We start from the raw sequence: 27,411 nt of genomic DNA on the forward strand, positions 1-27,411 counted from the left end.
TAAGACGTTTTCGCTATGATGCTTCACTTTGCTCTGCTTTGACCTTTTTTCATGTGACTCACCTTATTTCCTGATACCTTACAGGCCTTTCCTTGGTGCTCTCACCCCTATCCAGAGGCCCCATGGTACGTTCTTACCCCTTCCTTGTCTCTCTCTTTTTCTGCCCTTTACATACCATTACAGTCATGATCTTTCCCCCCCTTTTTTTTCCCTAGCATCACTGATGTCATATTGACAATCTATTTGTCAGACTACATATGATTGATAATCGTAGTACACATATGACTATGTCTAATTGGTATGTATCCTCATCCTTATATTCTGCTTTATTGATAACATTCTACTTTTACTGACGCTGTTCTCATTTGGCAGCATTCACCTTATATCCCAAACTACCGTGTGAGCCCCTTCACATCATATGCCAACGACCCCTCTCTTTTCGGTATGTACCGTTACAACCCCCTCTTGCCCCCCCCTTTTCCCTGTTGTCCCTTTAACTCTTTTTCCACCTATATTAATTATATGTTCTCACACCAGGGTTCTCCCTGTCTACTCTACCAGTAGCAACCATTTCCTCCTGTTGGATTAACCCATTAGCGGACTTTATTAAGTAAGTCACACATGGTCCTACTACTTTTACCTCCTCAGTTACACTAGGTGATATCTTATGCATCTCTTTCTTTCCCCCTTCTTTTCCCTACAAGTTCCTCTTGCTCACAGGTCCTGTTGTACCTACATGATTCTTCACCATATCCATTTCCACGGGTATGTTCTCCAGTAATTATTTTACTTCTTGACTTCTTCATACTTTTCAGCTTCTCTCCTTTCCCTGTTTCCCTCTCCTTCTCACTACATCTCTTTATGTCCCTTCTTTCTCTTTTACCATCCTTATCCTTTTCTTTCTTTTCCTAGTTCTCTTTTCCTTTTTCACCCTTCATACTCACAGGATTTTCCTCCTTTCTAGCGGTTAGATCCTTTTAGGTTACCCCTCACACTACGACAATGGTTCCCTATTTTTTCATAGTCCCCAAATAGGTTATTTTCTTTATAAACTTCTTTGATGTAATGTCATGATGCATTTTGTAAATACTGTTTCTGTTTGTTTTTCTTTGTATACCATATTTCTTCTCTCAGTGCTCTTGACCCCTGATGAAGGCTCCTGCGTGAGCCGAAGCGTTGGCGGCGGGCAGTACTATATTTGGTGAAAAATAAAGAAATTTTGTTCAAGCATATCATACCTGGACTTACCATTTTTTCATACACTGTGTGCCGGGATTACCCCTCTTGATTGACTTATTTTTTTCCCGAGCACCAGGCTATTGCAGTGAGCACAACTTATTCTTTACTGCTACTATCGATTTTTTGGTTGTTGCTCCTGCCTCTCCATTACTTTTTTGGATATGTCGTTTTCTACGTTCTCATATAATGACGACGATACTTCCGCTATACTATCCAAAGTGCATGTATCCAATCAATTTCTTATGACTCCAACTGAGGAGATCCGAAACAAGGATTACGAGAAGGAGCTACGCCGTCACACCGCCTTGGAACTACATTATATCACTCTGGCAGAGTATCATAGGGCGAAGAGGATTCCTCGTGGACTTCGCATCCCCCTACGACCGACCCTTTTTTCGGACAATACCTCCTACTGCGATAAATACGAGAGCATTCTAAACAAATGCTCCATGGACCTTATATTACTAACCATAGAATTCTTGGAGAAGGAGATTACGGACATTGGTGTCAACATTACCACTATTGAGCAACAATTACAGAATACCCTTTCATCCACAGAGTTTTCATCCATTAAATCTAAAACCGAGTCCACGATTCTCGATTTTCGTAAAAACCTACAAATACGCAAACGAGAGAAGTTCCAGCGAGACCAACAAGACTACGTTAAGAACCAAGTGTACACATGGCGTTCTTCCAGTTACACCTATCCAAGACGTTCACCCTACCCTGGACATTACACCTCGTCCAACAGCTCGGACAGCGAGCAAAATCAAGCTCACTCTTCTCTTTTTTTAGGTCAGCGACGACCGCAAAAAGGAAAACGCGGCGGAGCAAGGGAATTCGTCCCAAGAACAGTGACGACACGCTCACAGGTAAGACCAATCTGGTCTTCAACATTTCGTCATACACCCTGTCTCCCACCGAGTCATCAGTCCTCCAGAAGGGCTTATCGTTCTGTCCCACCCCACCCTTCGATTCCTTTACCTTAGACCAAGAGACAAGGAGATTCTTCAGGAACCTCCGTCTCAAGGTGCACTTTGACAATCTACAACCTAGTCCTATGGACACTTGCAGTCCCGTGTCCTCAGACACATTCCATTTAAAGGGTTTGGGTCTACGTATTCCCAGTACTTTTTCTCCACCTAAAAATCATCATCCCGTGGAGACATATATTTCCTTGGTTTCTAACGATATCAATCATTTCGTGGACAGTATACACAGAGGCACATTTCGCCTTAAACACAATTGCACACCTGATGAGACACGTGCAATTTCTAGTCTCAAAAACAATCCACATATTATTGTCAAACCTGCGGATAAGGGCGGGGCCATAGTGGTCTTGGATAAAGCCTACTATCTCTCAGAGATTACTCGCCAGCTTAGTGATACCAATACTTACGCCCCGATTTCACGAGATCCTACTTCTAACATATGTAGTATTATCACTAACATAGTTGATTATCATCTTCAGATCGGCACTATAGACAAAAAGCTAGCTGAGTATCTCCATAAAACTAATCCCATTACACCAGTTTTCTATATCTTACCCAAGATCCACAAAAATTTGACCCGCCCCCCTGGACGACCCATTGTTGCATCCACCGATTCTATCCTTTCCCCTCTGGCCATCACCCTTGATAAAATTCTGTCCCCTCTGGTTCCTTCCATCAGCTCATATCTTAGGGACACCACAGAATTCCTATCCCATGTACACACATTCGGGACATTACCCACTGATTGCCTACTAGTGACTATGGACGTTAACAGCCTCTATACCAGCATTGATCACCATCTAGGTATAGAGGCTGTTAACTGGTTCCTCGAACGATACAGCACTTTTTCTGAGCAGCAACATACTTTTTGCCAAGACCTCTTACGTATTGTATTGGAACACAACTTTTTCCTATTTGGTGACCAATACTACATCCAGCGGAAAGGTACTGCAATGGGGTCAAATGTGGCACCCCCTTATGCCAACATTTTTATGGCCTGGTTCGAGGATCACCATGTCTATAACTCTCCATTATTCCAGTCTCACGTACTGACTTGGAAACGTTACATAGATGACATATTTGTCATCTGGCACGGTGAGCTCCCCGAACTTCTCTCTTTTTTTGACTCTCTGAATGGATGCATCCCTACCCTCACCTTTACATTACATCATGATCCTAGATCTATCAATTTCCTGGACACTACTGTAACACTGGACATAGATGGTCACATAATCACTGACTTATATACCAAGCCCACTGACCGTAATAGCCTCTTATACTACACCAGCAGCCATCCCAAACACATGAAGAACTCTTTACCCCTTTCTCAACACCACAGGATCGCTCGCATTGTATCTGACCCACAGACCAGAAATACTCGTCATGTTGACATGAGCCTGAAATTTCAGGAACGTGGCTATCCACCACATATATCCCATCATAAGGTGCTACCTACTGCCCACATTCCTAGAACCCCTATGCCCACGAGGATTCCTTTTGTGTCAACATATCATCCTTTCAAGACACCCATTCGCAATATCATTCGCCAACATTGGCCTTTACTCTCCCGGTCATACCCATCTATTTCCGAATTTAGCCATCCTCCACTCTTCTGTCATAAAAAATCTAAAAATCTAAAAGACCATTTGGTAAGAGCCGACATCGGCTCCTCTAAACCCCTTCACCTTCAGCCCACTTTGACCACACAGAAGAATGGAACTTTTCCCTGTCTTGGTTGTACACAATGCTCCAATGTGACTAAGGGACATACCTTCACCCATCCACATACCGGTCAGCAATTTCCCATTAAGGGTCTCTTTACATGCGACTCTTCGTATGTCGTTTATCTCATCAAGTGCCCCTGCGGTCTCGGGTATGTTGGGGAGACGACCCAACATATCCGAGACCGCATAAGTAAACATAAATCCACAATTCGCTGTAAACAAACCTTATTACCAATCCCTTTTCATTTTATCTCACATAACCATTCCATAGCCCAGTTACGGTACCAGGTGATCGAACATGTCCCTCCCGTTCGCAGAGGTGGCAGTCGGATCCAGAGACTTAAACTGCGAGAAGCCTTCTGGATCCACTCACTCAAAACCCTGGAGCCCATGGGGCTCAACAGGGAATATGAAATTGTCTGCTGATATTATATTCTTCATTATGCTTTTTATATGTTTTATATGTCTTATGAGGTTCTATAGGAGTCCTTTACGTATCCATGATACCTATCCCCGATGTTACGGTATTCATTTGTCCTTATATCCTCTACAGCTCTGTAATTTTTCTATATGATCACATCATCTTGTTATTTGTATCGTTTGTCCCCTTTATGACATACTGTATCATGCTTTGGTACTATCATCATGTTCTTTATATCTCACTAGTTTATAGCTCACTAGTTCATATTGTCATTTGAGATAAAGATGCTAGTACTTATTTATCTTATCACTCATGTAATCCCATGTATGTGACTTTACTTATGTTTTTAATGGTATATTCTATTCCTCTTTTTTAGATATCCTAGACCACCCTCCACAAGCCTTATAGTATGCACTTTGGCCGTCTTCGCTCCAGCATGTTCCACAGCTGCCTATCTGTCTCACCTAGGATCTCTCAACCACAAAGAGTTACTCCGGATAACGCTGTTTATCACTTATCTCTTCGCACGGCGCATGCGCCCGTTCCATACCGTCCATCTACGCTCCATATTCTTGAGCGTGGAATGGATACTGTGCAACACGCATGCGCAGGCACGTCATTATCGCGTCATCACACAGTATGGGCGTTCGCCTGACGCGCGTCCCCCGCCTATACCCCGCCCACGGGGGCGTGGCGGCCGCCGCGCGTCACACGTACGCCTATCTGTCACCTTTTACACATATCTCACACTGTGTGTGCCTGGCACGCGCCGCCCGCCGATGTCCCGCCCTCGGTGGGCGTGGCGGGTGCCGCGCGTCACTCACACGCCCGCACATCCACACGGCTATTCCTGTGTGAGGGCACTTGGCACGCGCCGACCGCCTATACCCCGCCCACTGGTGGGCGTCGGCTGCGCGTCATGCACACACTCGGCGACTCCCCTCACACCTGATAGCGGTGATTCACACTCCACCAATGGATACTCAAGTGCCTGTATATAGAGGCTCACTTCCTACACAGTCCCTGGGCTCCCTCCACGCAGTTACCTTACTACCATGCCACTCTAGGTAAGACGTTTTCGCTATGATGCTTCACTTTGCTCTGCTTTGACCTTTTTTCATGTGACTCACCTTATTTCCTGATACCTTACAGGCCTTTCCTTGGTGCTCTCACCCCTATCCAGAGGCCCCATGGTACGTTCTTACCCCTTCCTTGTCTCTCTCTTTTTCTGCCCTTTACATACCATTACAGTCATGATCTTTCCCCCCCTTTTTTTTCCCTAGCATCACTGATGTCATATTGACAATCTATTTGTCAGACTACATATGATTGATAATCGTAGTACACATATGACTATGTCTAATTGGTATGTATCCTCATCCTTATATTCTGCTTTATTGATAACATTCTACTTTTACTGACGCTGTTCTCATTTGGCAGCATTCACCTTATATCCCAAACTACCGTGTGAGCCCCTTCACATCATATGCCAACGACCCCTCTCTTTTCGGTATGTACCGTTACAACCCCCTCTTGCCCCCCCCTTTTCCCTGTTGTCCCTTTAACTCTTTTTCCACCTATATTAATTATATGTTCTCACACCAGGGTTCTCCCTGTCTACTCTACCAGTAGCAACCATTTCCTCCTGTTGGATTAACCCATTAGCGGACTTTATTAAGTAAGTCACACATGGTCCTACTACTTTTACCTCCTCAGTTACACTAGGTGATATCTTATGCATCTCTTTCTTTCCCCCTTCTTTTCCCTACAAGTTCCTCTTGCTCACAGGTCCTGTTGTACCTACATGATTCTTCACCATATCCATTTCCACGGGTATGTTCTCCAGTAATTATTTTACTTCTTGACTTCTTCATACTTTTCAGCTTCTCTCCTTTCCCTGTTTCCCTCTCCTTCTCACTACATCTCTTTATGTCCCTTCTTTCTCTTTTACCATCCTTATCCTTTTCTTTCTTTTCCTAGTTCTCTTTTCCTTTTTCACCCTTCATACTCACAGGATTTTCCTCCTTTCTAGCGGTTAGATCCTTTTAGGTTACCCCTCACACTACGACAATGGTTCCCTATTTTTTCATAGTCCCCAAATAGGTTATTTTCTTTATAAACTTCTTTGATGTAATGTCATGATGCATTTTGTAAATACTGTTTCTGTTTGTTTTTCTTTGTATACCATATTTCTTCTCTCAGTGCTCTTGACCCCTGATGAAGGCTCCTGCGTGAGCCGAAGCGTTGGCGGCGGGCAGTACTATATTTGGTGAAAAATAAAGAAATTTTGTTCAAGCATATCATACCTGGACTTACCATTTTTTCATACACTGTGTGCCGGGATTACCCCTCTTGATTGACTTATTTTTTTCCCGAGCACCAGGCTATTGCAGTGAGCACAACTTATTCTTTACTGCTAATATGTTTTTTAAACACTTGGCATTATTTACTCCTTGATCAATAAATATTTTGCACTTGAATCAGGACGTTTGGTCTTAGGTGGGCTTTGCACACTACGACATCGCAGGTGTAGGTCACTACGACATGACGCACTTCCGGCATCGCATGCGACATCGTAGTGTGTAAAGGCTCGATGATACGATTAACGAGCGCAAAAGCGTCATAATCGTATCATCGGTGCAGCGTCGGCGTAATCCATGATTACGCTGACGCGACAGTCCGATGTTGTTCCTCGCTCCTGCGGCAGCACACATCGCTGTGTGTGAAGCCACAGGAGCGATGAACATCTCCTACCGGCGTCACTGCGGCTTCCGTAGGATATGCAGAAGGAAGGAGATGGGCGGGATGTTTACATCCCACTCATCTCCGCCCCTCCGCTCCGATTGGCCGCCTGGCGTATGACGTCGCTATGATGCCGCACGACCCGCCCCCTTAACAAGGAGGTGGGTCGCCGGCCAGAGCGACGGTCGCAGGACAGATGAGTCCATGTGAAGCTGCCGTAGCGATAATGTTCGCTTCGGCAGCTATCACAAGGAAATCGCTGCTGCGACGGGGGCGGGGACTATCGCGCTCGGCATCGCAGCATCGGCTTGCGATGTGGCAGCGTGCAAAGTACCCCTTAGTGTTTTTCATTGTATTAATTATTGTCCTCTTTGCGACTTGTCCAGTAAATAATATAGACAATTATGGTTGCCCATATATTTTTTGAATTATAGTTTTCATCAAGGATATTCATTCCTAAAAAGATGTGACCCTTTTTCCTGTTGTTTTTTCTCTCTTATGAATATCGGCAGAGACCTGAACTGACAGTGACTTTCCTTGGGATTCGGGTCAAAGATTGTTAAAGATTTGTATCGGGATTTAGAATTACCACTATATACCTCTGATTGTGAGGAGTGTGATATCCAGCAGATGTGTGATGTGTTCAAGAACATAGCATCCTCTACAGTGCCAAACAGCCTACATATTCATATAGACATATCAGTGCCTCTATATGCATCACTTAGTGGGACGAGAAAAGTAAAGTCATTGTTTGCTGGCAAAGTTAGCTGCCTAGGATCCACATAAATACATTAACACTAGAACTACTGAGGTAGTCATTTTGACTACTTTGCACTATGTATTTCTATATAGGTGTCACGAGTCCAGTAGTTCTAGTGTTAAACTATAAATAGGAAAATGATGAGTCTGAGGACACAGAAAACAAAAAAAAATCAGATATCATATAGAAACAATAGAAACAGTATGCATCCAATATGCAACATATGACCATCTATATTATAAGTAATTATACAGACCAAGCAGGACAACAGAAGATAAAAACATCTAAAAACAGGAATAAGTCTATGGGACAGCAAACAAATTGTATGTGTCCAGCAATATGCACCAATGCAGGTGAATAAAGCCTGCTTTACATGTTGCAATTTCGCATACAATATCGTATGCGATTTGCAACGCCCCCATCGTATGTGCGGCACGTTCAATTTGTTCAACAGACGATTCACCCCCGTCACACGTACTTACCTACCATACGACCTCGCTGTGGGCGGCGAACGTCCACTTCCTGGAGTGGGAGGGACGTTCGGCGTCACATCGACATCACACGGCAGCCGGCCTATAGAAGCGGAGGGGCGGAGATGAGCAGGACGTAAACATCCCACCCACCTCCTTCCTTCCGCAAAATTTGGGAGGAAAATGAGGGGTGCATCTTATAAACCAAATGTTGCTTACCAGGGATGGTGGAGAGAGGTCACAGCAGCAATGCTACAGGTGCTGTACTGGAGCTGCGTTGTGCTGGAGCTGTGCTGTGCTGGGGCTGCGGGCTGAGAGCGCTTTGCTGTGCTGGGGCTTTGGGTGATGTGCTGGAGCTGCGCTGTGCTGGTGCTGCAGACCGAGGGCGCAGTGCTGGACTGGGGCTGCAGGGCGCCAGTCCTAAAAAATGTCAGCAGTGCGGACTTCAAAATAATGGTGCCCGGAGTCGGCGCTCGTGTAGATGGAGCTCTTGGCTTAAAATCTCATCTGTGCATGATCCATCTCCGGGCGCCATTTTCCTTAAGTCATGTGTGCGCAGATGAGATGTTGTGCTGACAGCGTCTTCTACGCATGAGCAGCTCCAGCACACCACCCCCAGCCCCAGCACAGCCCCCGCAGCATCTCCCTATTCCACCACCGCCACTGCCTCCTATGACCCCCACTTCATCACTGCTGCCACCCGCTCCCAGTAAGACACCACCAGATTGTAGGACGGACCCAATTTTTTTCCCTTTTTTGCTCTGAATTTGGGGTGCGTCTTATTATCCGGTGCATCTTATAAAGCAAAAAATACGGTACTTTTCAGGAAGGAATTAAGAGTTTGGAGGTAAGCCATAGGGCAGGAATACTCATAAATCAACACATCTCACTGCTTACATGACTATACAGAATGTAAGAAGCAATATCATTCATCCACACCAATCTAATAAATAGACTATAGGGAGATGAATCAGAGGACATAGGAATTGTGAAAATATTTGCCTGATTGCTCAGTGGTGAACACAATCCTTCCATTTTATCTCTGAAGTATCCTTAATTGCGTATAACTGTCTGCTACTTGAATAAGCACATCTTTGAAATATTCCTTTTTTTGTATTAAAAGGTCAATATGTATTACTACAGTGCAACAACAAGAAACATAAAACATATTTCTTTGAAAGTATCAGTCTAATATATATTTTTATGTAGAGGAACACAGCTCACGCATAAAGCTTTTCCTATCACTGTTACAAATTGTACAGAAGTAGAAGGAAAGGCACAAAGCCTTGCACATATAAATTCAGCGGAGATAGCAGAAATGTCAAAATGGTATTATGCCTATATTTTCTGACAGGTCACTATGATTATATTGCTTTTTCAAAGTAAAGTAATATTTATTCAGATACTCGTGAAAGCTCACTCCTTTTGATAACACGGGGGCTACACAAGAACAATAATATACCATTCATACAGAATAACATATATGTAAGCAATCAATAAAATAAATGAGACAAAATCATTATTAACTTACATCTTTCCCTTGAGAACCAGTAAGACCACTTTCTCCCTTGTCCCCTTTTTCGCCCTTAAAAATAGAGATAAAATAATTAAAAAAATCCAGAACATTTCTTCTTTAATATTCAATGCTGTTGACATGAAAACATTAACTTTAATTATTTCTTTAAAAATACAATTAGCTGGTAAATAATAGAACAGTATGCACCATTTCATTTCATATACGAGAATTTCTTAGTTATTTATGATTTGTCACCTTCACAAAGAACATTGGTTACAATTTTTGCCTCAAAATGTCATTGATTTTTTAATATAATGCACATTTCTGTAATTGTTGCATATAAATTCTATACTCTTAAAGGAGATTTACCAAAAGAAACAACCAGAAATCACTTTTTAGTGAATATATAAAAAAATGTACACATTATTTTTTAACCCCTTCACCCCCAGGCAATTTTTCATTTTCGTTTTTTCTGCCCCTTCTTAGAACAGCCATAACTTTTTTATTTTTTCTGTCAATATTGCCATATGAGGGCTTGGGTTTTTGCAGGATTAGTTGTACTTGAATTAAACCATTAGTTTTATCAAATTGTGTACTGGAAAATTAGAAACAAATCCAAGTGCTTTGAAATTGGAAAAAATATGCAATTGCACGATAGTTTTGGGGGTCTTTTATTCACTCTGTTCTTTATGTGGTAAAACGAATGTATTAGTATGATGCCTCGCATCAGTATAAGTTTGCAGATACCAAACATGTACACTAACAAACTAACTAACTAATGTACATGTAACTAAGAGGTTAAAAAAAATTCAGAATTTTGTCCAAAAAAAGAATAGCGCTTTTGTTGCCATTTTCTGAGGCCCTTAGGGTTCTCATCCTTTGGGATCTGGGGATCAGTGATGGCTTATTTTTTGCGTCTTGATCTGCCAATTTTAATTATACTATTTTTACATAGATGCGACATTTTGATCGCCTGTTATTGCATTTCAATGCAATGGTGTGAGCAGAATTAAAATAATACACTTCTATTTTAAAGCTCCCCAAGAAAAATATATTTTTTCCCCGAGAAGAATAACCCTTATCTCCCCCAATGTTGGGGGACAGTCCAGAGCCACTAAACACTGGTGGGAGAGAGTTCAGAGCCAATAAACACTAGTGGGGGAAAGTTGAGAGCCACTAAACACTAGTGGGGGAGAGTCCAGAGCCACAAAACACTAGTGGAAGAGCGTTGACAGCCACTAATCACTCGTGGGGGAGAGTCCAGAGCCACTAAACACTAGTGGGGGAGAATTCAGAGCCACTAAACATTAGTGGGGGAGAGTCCAGAGCCACTAAACACTAGTGGGGGAGAGTCCAGAGCCACTAAACACTAGTGGGGGAGAGTTCAGAGCTACTAAACACTAGTGGGGGAGAGTCTAGAGCCAATAAACACTAGTGGGGGAAAGTTGAGAGCCACTAAACACTAGTGGGGGAGTGTTCAGAGCCACTAAACACTAGTGGGGGAGAGTTCAGAGCCACTAGACACTAGTTAGGGAGAGTTCAGATCCACTAACCACTAGTGGGGGAGAGTCTAGAGCCACTAAGCACTAGTGGGGGAGAGTTCAGAGCCACTAAGCACTAGTGGGGGAGAATTCAGAGCCACTAAGCACTAGTGGGGGAGAGTTCAGAGAGTCTAGAGCCACTAAACACTAGTGCGGGAGAGTTCAGAGCCACTAAGCACTAGTGGGTCAGCTGCATTTGCTGAAATTGGTAGGCTTTTTCCAGCGTATCTACTGTATATTGTGTATGGGGGCCTACAGAAGCCAATGGTCTGTTTGTTTGCTGACTATCTATATTGTGCATAGGGGCCTACAGAAGCCAATGGTCTTTTTTCTGACTATCTACATTATGTATGGGGGCCTACAGAAGCCAATGGTCTGTTTGCTGACTATCTGTATTGTGTATGGGGGCCTATAGAAGCCAATGGTCTGTTTGCTGACTATCTATATTGTGTAGGGGGGCCTATAGAAGCCAATGGTCTGCTTGCTAACTATCTATATTGTGTATGGGGGCCTATAGAAGCCAATGGTCTGTTTGCTGACTATCTGTATTGTGTATGGGGGCTTACAGAAGCCAATGGTCTGTTTGCTGACTATCTGTATTGTGTATGGGGGCCTACAGTAGCCAATGGTCTGTTTGCTGACTATCTGTATTGTGTATGGGGGCTTACAGAAGCCAATGGTCTGTTTGCTGACTATCTGTACCACGTATGGGGACTTACAGAAGCCAATGGTCTGATTGCTGACTATTTGTATTGTGTATGGGGGCTTACAGAAGCCAATGGTCTGTTTGCTGACTATCTGTATTGTGTATGGGGGCCTACAGTAGCCAATGGTCTGTTTGCTGACTATCTGTATTGAGTATGGGGGCTTATAGAACCCAATGGTCTGTTTGCTGACTATCTGTACTGTGTATGGGGACTTACAGAAGCCAATGGTCTGTTTGCTGACTATTTGTATTGTGTATGGGGGCTTACAGAAGCCAATGGTCTGTTTGCTGACTATCTGTATTGTGCATGGGGGCCTACAGAAGCCAATGGTCTGTTTGCTGACTAACTGTATTGTGTATGGGGGCTTACAGAAGCCAATGGTCTTTTTGCTGACTATCTGTATTGTGTATGGGGGCTTACAGAAGCCAAAGGTCTGTTTGCTGACTATTTGTATTGTGTATGGGGGCCTACCGAAGCCAATGGTCTGTTTGCTGACTATCTGTATTGTGTATGGGGGCTTATAGAAGCCAATGGTCTGTTTGCTGACTATCTGTATTGTGTATGGGTGCCTACAGAAGCCAATGGTCTGTTTGCTGACTATCTGTATTGTGTATGGGTGCCTACAGAAGCCAATGCTCTGTTTGCTGACTATCTGTATTGTGTAGGGGGGCCTATAGAAGCCAATGGTCTGCTTGCTAACTATCTATATTGTGTATGGGGGCCTATAGAAGCCAATGCTCTGTTTGCTGACTATCTGTATTGTGTATGGGGGCCTACCGAAGCCAATGGTCTATTTGCTGACTATCTGTACTGTGTATGGGGACTTACAGAAGCCAACAGTCTGTTTGCTGACTATCTGTACTGTGTATGGGGACTTACAGAAGCCAATGGTCTGTTTGCTGACTATCTATATTGTGTATGGGGGCCTAAAGAAGCCAATGGTCTGTTTGCTGACTATCTGTATTGTGTATGGGGGCTTACAGAAGCCAATGGTCTGTTTGCTGACTATCTGTATTGTGTATGGGGGCCTACAGTAGCCAATGGTCTGTTAGCTGACTATCTGTATTGTGTATGGGGGCTTACAGAAGCCAATGGTCTGTTTGCTGACTATCTGTACTGTGTATGGGGGCTTACAGAAGCCAATGGTCTGTTTGCTGACTATTTGTATTGTGTATGGGGGCTTACAGAAGCCAATGGTCTGTTTGCTGATTATCTGTATTGTGTATGGGGGCTTACAGAAGCCAATGATCTGTTTGCTGACTATCTGTATTGTGTATGGGGGCCTACAGTAGCCAATGGTCTATTTGCTGACTATCTGTATTGTGTATGGGGGCTTACAGAAGCCAATGGTCTGTTTGCTGACTATCTGTACTGTGTATGGGGACTTACAGAAGCCAATGGTCTGTTTGCTGACTATCTGTATTGTGTATGGGGGCTTACAGAAGCCAATGGTCTGTTTGCTGACTATCTGTACTGTGTATGGGGGCTTACAGAAGCCAATGGTCTGTTTGCTGACTATCTGTACTGTGTATGGGGGCCTACAGAAGCCAATGGTCTGTTTGCTGACTATCTGTATTGTGTATGGGGGCTTATATGTCACGCTCCCCGGGTCCCCTGCTCCGCTCCCCGGCTCACCTGCCACGCTCCCCGCTCTCCAGCCTCCATTGCCCGCGCTTCCCAGGCCTCCTGGTCCCCGCTCCCGGCGCCCGTCGGCTTCCCAGCCCCAGCCCGGCTCTGCTGCTTCCTCCTCACAGCTTCCTGCTCTGGCTTCTGGCACCCGGGCCGCGCGCATGCGCATTAGGGCGCGCGCGCGGTCACTAACCCTTTCTTAAAGGGCCAGCGTCCACTGACAGGAAATGAAGCACACAGGTACAGGGTATAAAGGGGTTTAATGTCTAAGTAGGCGGGGCCTGTTCTTCGTGTTTCCCAAGCTAGGAGTCAGGTCTCCTTGTGTTCCTGTGAGATACTTACCTCTCTCTCTTCTAGAGCCGATCCTGCCTTGCCATCCGGTCCTGCCGAATCCCGAACCCCGAACGCTGCCTATCTGCCATCCTGACAGTCCGTACCATCTCTGTTCCCTGCGGTGACCCGTCATCTCGCTCCAACGGTTCCGGACCCCGCCTGACATCATCCCGGCTTCCGAACCAGAGCTCCGTCACCCGGACTACCATCAGTGACTCCGTGGTCCCAGGGACTTCTCCATTGTGCTCTTGTGCCCGGACTGTCCTGCTACCTATAGTGCTCCGGCTACCGGACCCCTTGCCATCATCAGGGAGTTCGGCCCAGTGGATCCACCTCCTGGGTCTGCCCGTCCACCTGGCCCTAACAGTAAGAACAGGCCATGGATCCCGCCGAAGCACTAGCGGCCTTGCATGAGGAACTCCAACGCCAGCGTGAGACCCAGACCCGCATGGTGAACTTTATGACTTCCGTGGACGCCCGCTTGAACACGCTACAAGCATCGGTCACATCTTCAGCGTCTCAGGCCTCCACTAGACAATCCACGGCCCCAGCTCCCGTGGCAGCCTCCTCGGATGCTTCCAGGCTTCGTTTGGCCTCACCACCCCGATACGCCGGAGATCCCAAGACCTACAGGGGATTTATAAACCAATGCTCCCTCCATTTCACGCAGCTGCCGCATTTGTTTGCCTCCGACCAAGCCAAGGTCACCTTCATAATGTCTCATCTAGAGGGCGAGGCACTGGCGTGGATGAACCCCTTGTGGGAGAAGGAGGACCCTATGACCAAGAACCTCCAGGAGTTCCTGCAGGCATTTCGTGGCACCTTTGACGAGCCCGGACGCGCCTCCGCGTCTGCCTCATCTCTTCTCCGGTTACGTCAGGGAACTCTGACGGTGGGTCAATACGCCATCCGTTTTCGCACCTTGGCTTCGGAACTCGGGTGGAACAACGAGGTCCTAACCGCCGCCTTCTGGGAAGGACTCTCGGGTCGAATCAAAGATGAGCTGGCTGGTCGTGACGTACCGTCCACCCTAGATGCCCTGATTACCCTAGCGACTCGAGTGGACATTCGCTTTCAGGAGCGATCCAAAGAGGTGTCCCATGAGAGACGCCCGGTACGGCATTCCTCTCCTCCGCAGAAGCCCGCCGTACTCCAGTCAACGGCATCTGGTGTCTCCGTCCATGAGCCCATGCAGATCGACCGTGTGCGGCAGTCTGAACAACGTCGAGCAGAGCGGCTCGCCAAGGGTCTCTGCTTCTACTGCGGAGAGGGCACACACCTGCTACGCTCCTGTCCAGAGAGGCCGGGAAACTCCAAAGCCTAGGGTTGGTAGGAGAGGCCACCCTAGGTGCTGGGACTCTCTCAGACCCGGTCACATGGACTGTGCAAGTGACAACGGGAGAGACGCGGTTCACGGCTGAGGCGTACCTCGATTCTGGGGCAGCAGGCAATTTCATCCAGCAGGCCACGGTGGACAAGTACCAGGTGCCTGTTACTCCACTCGACAAACCCCTCGTGATAGCCTCTGTGGATGGGAGACCCCTCTCTGACACCATCTCCTGGATCACCAGGCCGGTCGAACTGCGTATCGGTGCTCTGCACACTGAGAACATCGCTCTCTACGTCCTCCCACACATGTCACATCAAATCCTGCTGGGACTTCCCTGGTTACGGACACACGAACCATCAGTCAGCTGGGGCACTGGTGAAATCACCCGATGGGGCTCTTCTTGCCATGAGAACTGTCTGAAGACCATACAACCCATCCGGCGACCTCCGGTTCCAGAGTCCCTACCGGGACTGCCCTCGGCCTATTGGTCCTTCGCGGACGTCTTTGATAAAAAGGAGTCAGAGGTGCTTCCGCCACATCGTCCTTACGATTGTGCCATTGACCTGCTCCCGGGAACTACACCACCCTGAGGACGGATATATCCACTGTCTCCAGCTGAAACAAGGGCCATGTCTACGTACATCACAGAGAGCCTGGCAAGGGGATTCATTCGGAGATCCTCCTCTCCTGCTGGAGCCGGCTTCTTCTTCGTTAAGAAGAAAGAGGGCGACTTACGCCCATGCATAGACTACCGGGGATTGAACCAAATCACCGTGAAAAACAAGTACCCCCTGCCGCTCATCCCCGAATTGTTTGATCGGCTTAGAGGAGCTTGTGTGTTCACCAAGTTGGATCTTCGGGGTGCCTACAACCTGGTCCGTATCCGCTCGGGGGACGAATGGAAGACCACGTTCAATACTCGCGATGGGCACTATGAATACTGCGTGATGCCCTTCGGCCTGTGTAACGCACCAGCAGTCTTCCAAGAATTAGTGAACGACGTTTTCCGGGACCTTCTCTACGTCTGTGTGGTGGTGTATCTGGATGATATCCTTGTCTTCTCTCCGGACCTCCAGACCCACAGAGAGAACGTGCAACTGGTTCTACAAAGACTGAGAGAGAATCGTCTGTACGCCAAGTACGAGAAGTGTGTTTTTGAGCAGTCTTCTCTCCCCTTCCTGGGTTACCTCATCACCGATACCGGACTGCAGATGGATCCAAAGAAGGTCTCTTCCATTCTCAACTGGCCTCCTCCTTCTGGACTGAAGGCAATCCAACGCTTTCTGGGATTCGCCAACTATTACCGCCAGTTCATCCCTCACTTCTCTGCTCTGACTGCTCCTCTCTCCGCCTTGACCAAGAAGGGGGCTAATCCAAAGGACTAGTCACCTGCGGCCGACGCCGCGTTTGGCTCTCTGAAGCGGGCATTTGCCTCCTCTCCTGTACTCCATCGTCCGGAGTTAAACCGCCAGTTCACCTTGGAGGTGGATGCCTCCTCCTCGGGAGCCGGAGCAGTGCTCATGCAGAAGTCCTCCTCCGGGAAGATGGTGACTTGCGGTTTCTTCTCCAAGAGCTTCTCAGCGCCTGAACGCAACTACACCATCGGTGACCGAGAGCTATTGGCAGTCAAACTGGCTCTGGAGGAATGGCGCTATCTTCTGGAAGGAGCAGTGTACCCCGTTATTATTTACACGGACCACAAGAACCTGGAATACCTGCGGTCTGCTCAGCGACTGAACCCACGGCAAGCCAGGTGGTCCTTGTTCTTTGCCAGATTCGATTTCCAGCTCCATTTCCGACCCGCGGACAAGAATGTACGCGCTGATGCCTTGTCCAGGTCTTTCATGCCCAAGGAGCAGGAGGAGGAGACATCCCAATCCATCATCTGTCCTAGTAAAATCATTCCGGTGGCTCCTGTCACCCTGGCCCAGATACCGCCTGGGAAGACCTATGTCTCTGAGACTGACAGGCAAAAAGTGTTACACTGGGGCCATGCCTCGAAAACAGCCGGTCATGCTGGTCAGAAGAGAACTTGGAGTGCGATTGTACGTCATTACTGGTGGCCATCCCTTCGCACGGACGTCGCCTCTTTTGTCTCTGCCTGCTCCTCTTGTGCCAGGAACAAGACGCCCAAACACCTGCCATATGGCCGTCTTCTGCCTCTGCCTATACCCTCAGTTCCGTGGCAACACATTGCGATGGACTTTATTACGGACTTGCCATTGTCCTCCGGACACACAGTCATATGGGTCGTGGTGGATCGGTTCTCTAAAATGGCTCATTTCGTCCCTATGGCTGGACTGCCCTCTGCCCAGGAACTCGCGGACGCCTATATACATCACATCTTCCGCTTGCATGGCTTTCCATCACACATTGTGTCCGACAGAGGAACTCAGTTCACCTCCCGCTTCTGGAGGGCTCTCTGCAAACATCTGGGAGTGACTCTGGACTTTTCTTCAGCCTACCATCCTCAGTCGAATGGCCAAGTGGAACGGGTCAATCAGATATTGACCTCCTTCTTACGTCACTACGTCAACGCCCATCATGACGATTGGTCCACGCTTCTTCCTTGGGCTGAATTCTCCCATAATCACCACGTCAGTGAGTCCTCCTCCAGCTCTCCCTTCCATGTCGTTTACGGACTTCAGCCTACCGTCCCATTGCCTGTATCCTCTTCCTCGGATATCCCTGCTGCTGATGCTGTAGCCCGTGACTTCACAACCATTTGGGACTCAGTTAAGGCGTCCCTTGCACGTGCCTCCCTGCGGATAAAGAGACACGCAGACAAGAGGCGTCTGGATCCTCCGTGTTTCTCTCCAGGAGATCTCGTCTGGCTTGCTTCCAAGTACGTCCGATTGAAGCTACCATCCTACAAGCTGGGACCTCGCTACATCGGGCCGTTTAAAGTCCTCAGCAAGATCAATGAGGTCTCCTACAAACTGCAGCTCCCGGCCACGATGAGGATACCCAACTCCTTCCACGTCTCTCTGCTCAAGCCGGTTGTCCTTGGTCCCTTCTCCGCTGCTGCCAGTTCGGCTCCTCCTCCTATTGCCGATGACGACATCTATGCGGTAAGGGATATCGTGGCCATGAAGACCGTACGGGGTCGACAGTTCTTCCTGGTGGACTGGGCAGGGTATGGTCCTGAGGATAGGTCCTGGGAGCCCCGGGAGAATGTGGGCACTCCTCTGATCCGTGCCCTCCTGTCCCAGTTGCGGGGAGGGGGGCGTGGGGGGGTACTGTCACGCTCCCCGGGTCCCCTGCTCCGCTCCCCGGCTCACCTGCCACGCTCCCCGCTCTCCAGCCTCCATTGCCCGCGCTTCCCAGGCCTCCTGGTCCCCGCTCCCGGCGCCCGTCGGCTTCCCAGCCCCAGCCCGGCTCTGCTGCTTCCTCCTCACAGCTTCCTGCTCTGGCTTCTGGCACCCGGGCCGCGCGCATGCGCATTAGGGCGCGCGCGCGGTCACTGACCCTTTCTTAAAGGGCCAGCGTCCACTGACAGGAAATGAAGCACACAGGTACAGGGTATAAAGGGGTTTAATGTCCAAGTAGGCGGGGACTGTTCTTCGTGTTTCCCAAGCTAGGAGTCAGGTCTCCTTGTGTTCCTGTGAGATACTTACCTCTCTCTCTTCTAGAGCCGATCCTGCCTTGCCATCCGGTCCTGCCGAATCCCGAACCCCAAACGCTACCTATCTGCCATCCTGACAGTCCGTACCATCTCTGTTCCCTGCGGTGACCCGTCATCTCGCTCCAACGGTTCCGGACCCCGCCTGACATCATCCCGGCTTCCGAACCTGAGCTCCGTCACCCGGACTACCATCAGTGACTCCGTGGTCCCAGGGACTTCTCCATTGTGCTCTTGTGCCCGGACTGTCCTGCTACCTATAGTGCTCCGGCTACCGGACCCCTTGCCATCATCGGGGAGTTCGGCCCAGTGGATCCACCTCCTGGGTCTGCCCGTCCACCTGGCCCTAACATTATAGAAGCCAATGGTCTGTTTGCTGACTATCTGTATTGTGTATGGGGGCCTACAGAAGCCAATGGTCTGTTTACTGACTATCTGTATTGTGTATGGGGGCTTACAGAAGCCAATGGTCCGTTTGCTGACTATCTATATGGTGTAGGGGGGCCTATAGAAGCCAATGGTCTGCTTGCTAACTATCTATATTGTGTATGGGGGCCTATAGAAGCCAATGCGCTGTTTGCTGACTATCTGTATTGTGTATGGGGGCTTACAGAAGCCAATGGTCTGTTTGCTGACTATCTGTATTGTGTATGGGGGCATACCGAAGCCAATGGTCTGTTTGCTGACTATCTGTACTGTGTATGGGAACTTACAGAAGCCAATGGTCTGTTTGCTGACTATCTGTATTGTGTATGGGGGCTTACAGAAGCCAATGGTCTGTTTGCTGACTATCTGTATTGTGTATGGGGGCTTACAGAAGCCAAAGGTCTGTTTGCTGACTATCTGTATTGTGTATGGGGGCTTACAGAAGCCAATAGTCTATTTGCTGACTATCTGTACTGTGTATGGGGGCTTACAGAAGCCAATGGTCTGTTTGCTGACTATCTGTATTGTGTATGGGGGCCTGCAGAAGCCAATGGTCTGTTTGCTGACTATCTGTACTGTGTATGGGGGCCTACAGAAGCCAATGATCTGTTTGCTGACTATCTGTATTGTGTATGGGGGCTTACAGAAGCCAATGGTCCGTTTGCTGACTATCTGAATTGTGTATGGGGGCCTACCGAAGCCAATGGTCTGTTTTCTGACTATCTGTATTGTGTATGGGGGCTTACAGAAGCAAATGGTCCGTTTGCTGACTATCTGTATTGTGTATGGGGGCTTACAGAAGCCAAGGTCTGTTTGCTGACTATCTATATTGTGTATGGGGGCCTACAGAAGCCAATGGTCTGTTTGCTGACTATAAATATTGTGTATGGGGGCCTACAGAAGCCAATGGTCTGTTTGCTGACTATCTGTATTGTGTATGGGGGCTTACAGAAGCCAATGCTCTGTTTGCTGACTATCTGTATTGTGTATGGGGGCTTACAGAAGCCAAGGTCTGTTTGCTGACTATCTGTATTGTGTATAGGGGCTTATAGAAGCCAATGGTCTGTTTGCTGACTATCTGTATTGTGTATGGGGACTTACAGAAGCCAATGGTCTGTTTGCTGACTATCTGTATAGTGTATGGGGGCTTACAGAAGCCAATAGTCTGTTTGCTGACCATCTGTATTGTGTATGGGGGCTTACAGAAGCAAATGGTCTGTTTGCTGACTATCTGTATTGTGTATGGGGGCCTACAGAAGCCAATGGTCTGTTTGCTGACTATTTGTATTGTGTATGGGGGCTTACAAAATTCAATGGTCTGTTTGCTGACTATCTGTATTGTGTATGGGGGCTTACAGAAGCCAATGGTCTGTTTGCTGACTATCTGTATTGTGTATGGGGGCTTACAAAAGTTAATGGTCTGTTTGCTGACTATCTGTATTGTGTATGGGGGCCTACAGAAGCCAATGGTCTGTTTGCTGACTATCTGTATTGTGTATGGGGGCTTACAGAAGCCAATAGTCTATTTGCTGACTATCTGTACTGTGTATGGGGGCTTACAGAAGCCAATGGTCTGTTTGCTGACTATCTGTACTGTGTATGGGGGCTTACAGAAGCCAATGGTCTGTTTGCTGACTATCTGTACTGTGTATGGGGGCCTACAGAAGCCAATGGTCTGTTTGCTGACTATCTGTATTGTGTATGGGGACTTACAGAAGCCAATGGTCTGTTTGCTGACTATCTGTACTGTGTATGGGGGCCTACAGAAGCCAATGGTCTGTTTGCTGACCATCTGTATTGTGTATGGGGGCTTACAGAAGCCAATGGTCTGTTTGCTGACCATCTGTATTGTGTATGGGGGCTTACAGAAGCCAATGGTCTGTTTGCTGACCATCTGTATTGTGTATGGGGGCTTACAGAAGCAAATGGTCTGTTTGCTGACTATCTGTATTGTGTATGGGGGCCTACCGAAGCCAATGGTCTGTTTGCTGACTATCTGTATTGTGTATGGGGGCTTACAAAAGTCAATGGTCTGTTTGCTGACTATCTGTATTGTGTATGGGGGCCTACAGAAGCCAATGGTCTGTTTGCTGACTATCTGTATTGTGTATGGGGACTTACAGAAGCTAATGGTCTGTTTTCTGACTATCTGTATTGTGTATGGGGGCTTACAGAAGCCAATGGTCTGTTTGCTGACTATCTGTATTGTGTATGGGGGCTTACAGAAGCCAATGGTCTGTTTGCTGACTATCTGTATTGTGTATGGGGGCTTACAGAAGCCAATTGTCTGTTTGCTGACTATTTGTATTGTGTATGGGGGCTTACAGAAGCCAATGGTCTGTTTGCTGACCATCTGTATTGTGTATGGGGGCTTACAGAAGCCAATGGTCTGTTTGCTGACTATTTGTATTGTGTATGGGGGCTTACAAAAGTCAATGGTCTGTTTGCTGACTATCTGTATTGTGTATGTGGGCTTACAGAAGCCAATGGTCTGTTTGCTTACTATCTGTATTGTGTATGGGGGCTTACAGAAGCCAATGGTCTGTTTGCTGACTATCTGCATTGTGCATGGGGGCCTACAGAAGCCAATTGTCTGTTTGCTGACCGTCTGTATTGTGTATGGGGGCTTACAGAAGCCAATGGTCTGTTTGCTGACTATCTGTATTGTGTATGGGGGCCTACAGAAGCCAATGGTCTGTTTGCTGACTATCTATATTCTGTATGGGGGCTTACAGAAGCCAATGATCTTTTTGCTGACTATGTGTATTGTGTATGGGGGCCTACAGTAGCCAATGGTCTGTTTGCTGACTATCTGTATTGTGTATGGGGGCTTACAGAAGCCAATGGTCTGTTTGCTGACTATCTGTATTGTGTATGGGGGCCTACAGAAGCCAATGGTCTGTTTGCTGATTATCTGTATTGTGTATGGGGGCTTACAGAAGCCAATGATCTGTTTGCTGACTATCTGTATTGTGTATGGCGGCCTACAGTAGCCAATGGTCTGTTTGCTGACTATCTGTATTGTGTATGGGGGCTTACAGAAGCCAATGGTCTGTTTGCTGACTATCTGTACTGTGTATGGGGGCTTACAGAAGCCAATGGTCTATTTGCTGACTATCTGAATTGTGTATGGGGGCTTACAGAAGCCAATGGTCTGTTTGCTGACTATCTGAATTGTGTATGGGGGCTTACAGAAGCCAATGGTCTGTTTGCTGACTATCTGTACTGTGTATGGGGGCTTACAGAAGCCAATGGTCTGTTTGTTGACTATCTGTATTGTGTATGGGGGCCAACATAAGCCAATGGTCTGTTTGCTGACTATTTGTATTGTGTATGGGGGGCCTACAGAAGCCAATGGTCTGTTTGCTGACTATCTGTATTGTGTATGGGGGGCCTACAGTAGCCAATGGTCTATTTGCTGACTATCTGTATTGTGTATGGGGGCTTACAGAAGCCAATGGTCTGTTTGCTGACTATTTGTATTGTGTATGTGGGCCTACAGAAGCCAATTGTCTGTTTGCTGACCGTCTGTATTGTGTATGGGGGCTTACAGAAGCCAATGGTCTGTTTGCTGACTATCTGTATTGTGTATGGGGGCCTACAGAAGCCAATGGTCTGTTTGCTGACTATCTGTATTGTGTATGGGGGCCTACAGAAGCCAATGGTCTGTTTGCTGACTATCTGTATTGTGTATGGGGACTTACAGAAGCTAATGGTCTGTTTGCTGACTATCTGTATTGTGTATGGGGGCTTACAGAAGCCAATGGTCTCTTTGCTGACTATCTGTATTGTGTATGGGGGCTTACAGAAACAAATTGTCTGTTTGCTGACCATCTGTATTGTGTATGGGGGCTTACAGAAGCCAATGCTCTGTTTGCTGACCATCTGTATTGTGTATGGGGGCTTACAGAAGCCAATGCTCTGTTTGCTGACTATCTATATTGTGTATGGGGGCCTACCGAAGCCAATGGTCTGTTTGCTGACTATTTGTATTGTGTATGGGGGCTTACAAAAGTCAATGGTCTGTTTGCTGACTATCTGTATTGCGTATGGGGGCTTACGGAAGCCAATGCTCTGTTTGCTGATTATCTGTATTATATAGGGGGGCTTACAGAAGCCAATGGTCTGTTTGGTTACTATTTGTATTGTGTATGGGGGCTTACAGAAGCCAATGGTCTGTTTGCTTACTATCTGTATTGTGTATGGGGGCTTACATAAGCCAATGGTCTGTTTGCTAACTATCTGTATTGTGTATGGGGGCCTACAGAAGCCAATGGTCTGTTTGCTGACTTTCTGTATTGTGTATGGGGGCTTACAGAAGCCAATGGTCTGTTTGCTGACTATTTGTATTGTGTATGGGGGCCTACAGAAGCCAATGGTCTGTTTGCTGACTATTTGTATTGTGTATGTGGGCCTACAGAAGCCAATGGTCTGTTTGCTGACTATCTGTATTGTGCATGGGGCCTACAGAAGCCAATGGTCTGTTTGCTGACTATCTGTATTGTGTATGGGGGCCTACAGAAGCCAATGGTCTGTTTGCTGACTATCTATATTCTGTATGGGGGCTTACAGAAGCCAATGGTCTTTTTGCTGACTATCTGTATTGTGTATCGTGGCTTACAGAAGCCAATGGTCTGTTTGCTGACCATCTGTATTGTGTATGTGGACTTACAGAAGCAAATGGTCTGTTTGCTAACTATCTGTATTGTGTATGGGGGCCAACAGAAGCCAATGGTCTGTTTGCTGACTATTTGTATTGTGTATGGGGGCTTACAGAAGCCAATGGTCTGTTTGCTGACTATCTGTATTGTGTATGGGGGGCCTACAGTAGCCAATGGTCTATTTGCTGACTATCTGTATTGTGTATGGGGGCTTACAGAAGCCAATGGTCTGTTTGCTGACTATTTGTATTGTGTATGTGGGCCTACAGAATCCAATGGTCTGTTTGCTGACTATCTATACTGTGTATGGGGGCTTACAGAAGCCAATGGTCTGTTTGCTGACTATCTGTATTGTGCATGGGGGCCTACAGAAGCCAATTGTCTGTTTGCTGACCGTCTGTATTGTGTATGGGGGCTTACAGAAGCCAATGGTCTGTTTGCTAACTATCTGTATTGTGTATGGGGGCCTACAGAAGCCAATGGTCTGTTTGCTGACTATTTGTATTGTGTATGGGGGCCTACAGAAGCCAATGGTCTGTTTGCTGACTATCTGTACTGTGTATGGGGGCCTACAGAAGCCAATGGTCTGTTTGCTGACTATCTGTATTGTGCATGGGGCCTACAGAAGCCAATGGTCTGTTTGCTGACTATCTATATTCTGTATGGGGGCTTACAGAAGCCAATGGTCTTTTTGCTGACTATCTGTATTGTGTATCGGGGCTTACAGAAGCCAATGGTCTGTTTGCTGACCATCTGTATTGTGTATGTGGACTTACAGAAGCAAATGGTCTGTTTGCTAACTATCTGTATTGTGTATGGGGGCCAAGAGAAGCCAATGGTCTGTTTGCTGACTATTTATATTGTGTATGGGGGCTTACAGAAGCCAATGGTCTGTTTGCTGACTATCTGTATTGTGTATGGGGGGCCTACAGTAGCCAATGGTCTATTTGCTGACTATCTGTATTGTGTATGGGGGCTTACAGAAGCCAATGGTCTGTTTGCTGACTATTTGTATTGTGTATGGGGGCTTACAGAAGCCAATGGTCTGTTTGCTGACTATCTGTTTTGTGTATGGGGGGCCTACAGTAGCCAATGGTCTATTTGCTGACTATCTGTATTGTGTATGGGGGCTTACAGAAGCCAATGGTCTGTTTGCTGACTATCTGTATTGTGTATGGGGGCCTACAGAAGCCAATGGTCTGTTTGCTGACTATCTTTATTGTGTATGTGGGCCTACAGAAGCCAATGGTCTGTTTGCTGACTATCTGTATTGTGTATGGGGGCTTATAGAAGCCAATGGTCTATTTGCTGACTATCTGTATTGTGTATGGGGGCTTACAGAAGCCAATGGTCTGTTTGCTGACTATCTGTATTGTGTATGGGGGCCTACAGAAGCCAATGGTCTGTTTGCTGACCGTCTGTATTGTGTATGGGGGCTTACAGAAACCAATGGTCTGTTTGCTAACTATCTGTATTGTGTATGGGGGCCTACAGAAGCCAATGGTCTGTTTGCTGACTATTTGTATTGTGTATGGGGGCCTACAGAAGCCAATGGTCTGTTTGCTAACTATCTATCTGTATTGTGTATGGGGGCCAACAGAAGCCAATGGTCTGTTTGCTGACTATTTGTATTGTGTATGGGGGCTTACAGAAGCCAATGGTCTGTTTGCTGACTATCTGTATTGTGTATGGGGGGCCTACAGTAGCCAATGGTCTATTTGCTGACTATCTGTATTGTGTATGGGGGCTTACAGAAGCCAATGGTCTGTTTGCTGACTATCTGTATTGTGTATGGGGGCCTACAGAAGCCAATGGTCTGTTTGCTGACTATCTTTATTGTGTATGTGGGCCTACAGAATCCAATGGTCTGTTTGCTGACTATCTGTACTGTGTATGGGGGCTTACAGAAGCCAATGGTCTGTTTGCTGACTATCTGTATTGTGCATGGGGGCCTACAGAAGCCAATTGTCTGTTTGCTGACCGTCTGTATTGTGTATGGGGGCTTACAGAAGCCAATGGTCTGTTTGCTAACTATCTGTATTGTGTATGGGGGCCTACAGAAGCCAATGGTCTGTTTGCTGACTATTTGTATTGTGTATGGGGGCCTACAGAAGCCAATGGTCTGTTTGCTGACTATCTGTATTGTGTATGGGGGCTTACAGTAGCCAATGGTCTCTTTGCTGACTATTTGTATTGTGTATGGGGGCTTACAGAAGCCAATGGTCTGTTTGCTGACTATCTGTATTGTGTATGGGGGGCCTACAGTAGCCAATGGTCTATTTGCTGACTATCTGTATTGTGTATGGGGGCTTACAGAAGCCAATGGTCTGTTTGCTGACTATCTGTATTGTGTATGGGGGCCTACAGAAGCCAATGGTTTGTTTGCTGACTATCTTTATTGTGTATGTGGGCCTACAGAAGCCAATGGTCTGTTTGCTAACTATCTGTATTGTGTATGGGGGCCAACAGAAGCCAATGGTCTGTTTGCTGACTATTTGTATTGTGTATGGGGGCTTACAGAAGCCAATGGTCTGTTTGCTGACTATCTGTATTGTGTATGGGGGGCCTACAGAAGCCAATGGTCTGTTTGCTGACTATCTGTATTGTGTATGGGGGCCTACAGAAGCCAATGGTCTGTTTGCTGACCGTCTGTATTGTGTATGGGGGCTTACAGAAGCCAATGGTCTGTTTGCTAACTATCTGTATTGTGTATGGGGGCCTACAGAAGCCAATGGTCTGTTTGCTGACTATCTTTATTGTGTATGTGGGCCTACAGAAGCCAATGGTCTGTTTGCTGACTATCTGTATTGTGTATGGGGGCTTATAGAAGCCAATGGTCTGTTTGCTGACTATCTGTATTGTGTATGGGGGCTTACAGAAGCCAATGGTCTGTTTGCTGACTATCTGTATTGTGTATGGGGGCTTACAGAGGCCAATGGACAGTTTGCTGACTATTTGTATTGTGTATGGGGGCTTACAGAAGCCAATGGTCTGTTTGCTGACTATCTGTATTATGTATGGGGGCTTACAGAAGCCAATGGTCTGTTTGCTGACTATTTGTATTGTGTATGGGGGCCTACAGAAGCCAATGGTCTGTTTGCTGACTATCTGTATTGTGTATGGGGGCTTACAGAAGCCAATGGTCTGTTTGCTGAATATCTGTATTGTGCATGGGGGCCTACAGAAGCCAATGGTCTGTTTGCTGACTATCTGTATTGTGTATGTGGGCCTACAGAAGCCAATGGTCTGTTTGCTGACTATCTGTATTGTGTATGGGGGCTTATAGAAGCCAATGGTC

At 46.9% G+C, this 27,411-nt stretch overlaps 1 protein-coding gene across 2 annotated transcripts in view; it reads right to left on the reverse strand.

Moving 5' to 3' along the window:
- COL19A1 (collagen type XIX alpha 1 chain) overlaps positions 1-27,411 on the reverse strand; it is a 1,307,565-nt gene that overhangs the window by 836,754 nt on the left and 443,400 nt on the right. For both annotated transcript variants that reach the window (XM_075340245.1, XM_075340246.1), the window contains exon 13: positions 9,880-9,933. In XM_075340245.1, coding sequence (XP_075196360.1) covers positions 9,880-9,933 — 54 coding nt within the window. The remainder of the gene's footprint in view (positions 1-9,879; positions 9,934-27,411) is intronic.

This window comes from Anomaloglossus baeobatrachus, chromosome 3 (assembly GCF_048569485.1).
Source record: "Anomaloglossus baeobatrachus isolate aAnoBae1 chromosome 3, aAnoBae1.hap1, whole genome shotgun sequence".
In the NCBI taxonomy this organism is placed as follows: domain Eukaryota; kingdom Metazoa; phylum Chordata; class Amphibia; order Anura; family Aromobatidae; genus Anomaloglossus; species Anomaloglossus baeobatrachus.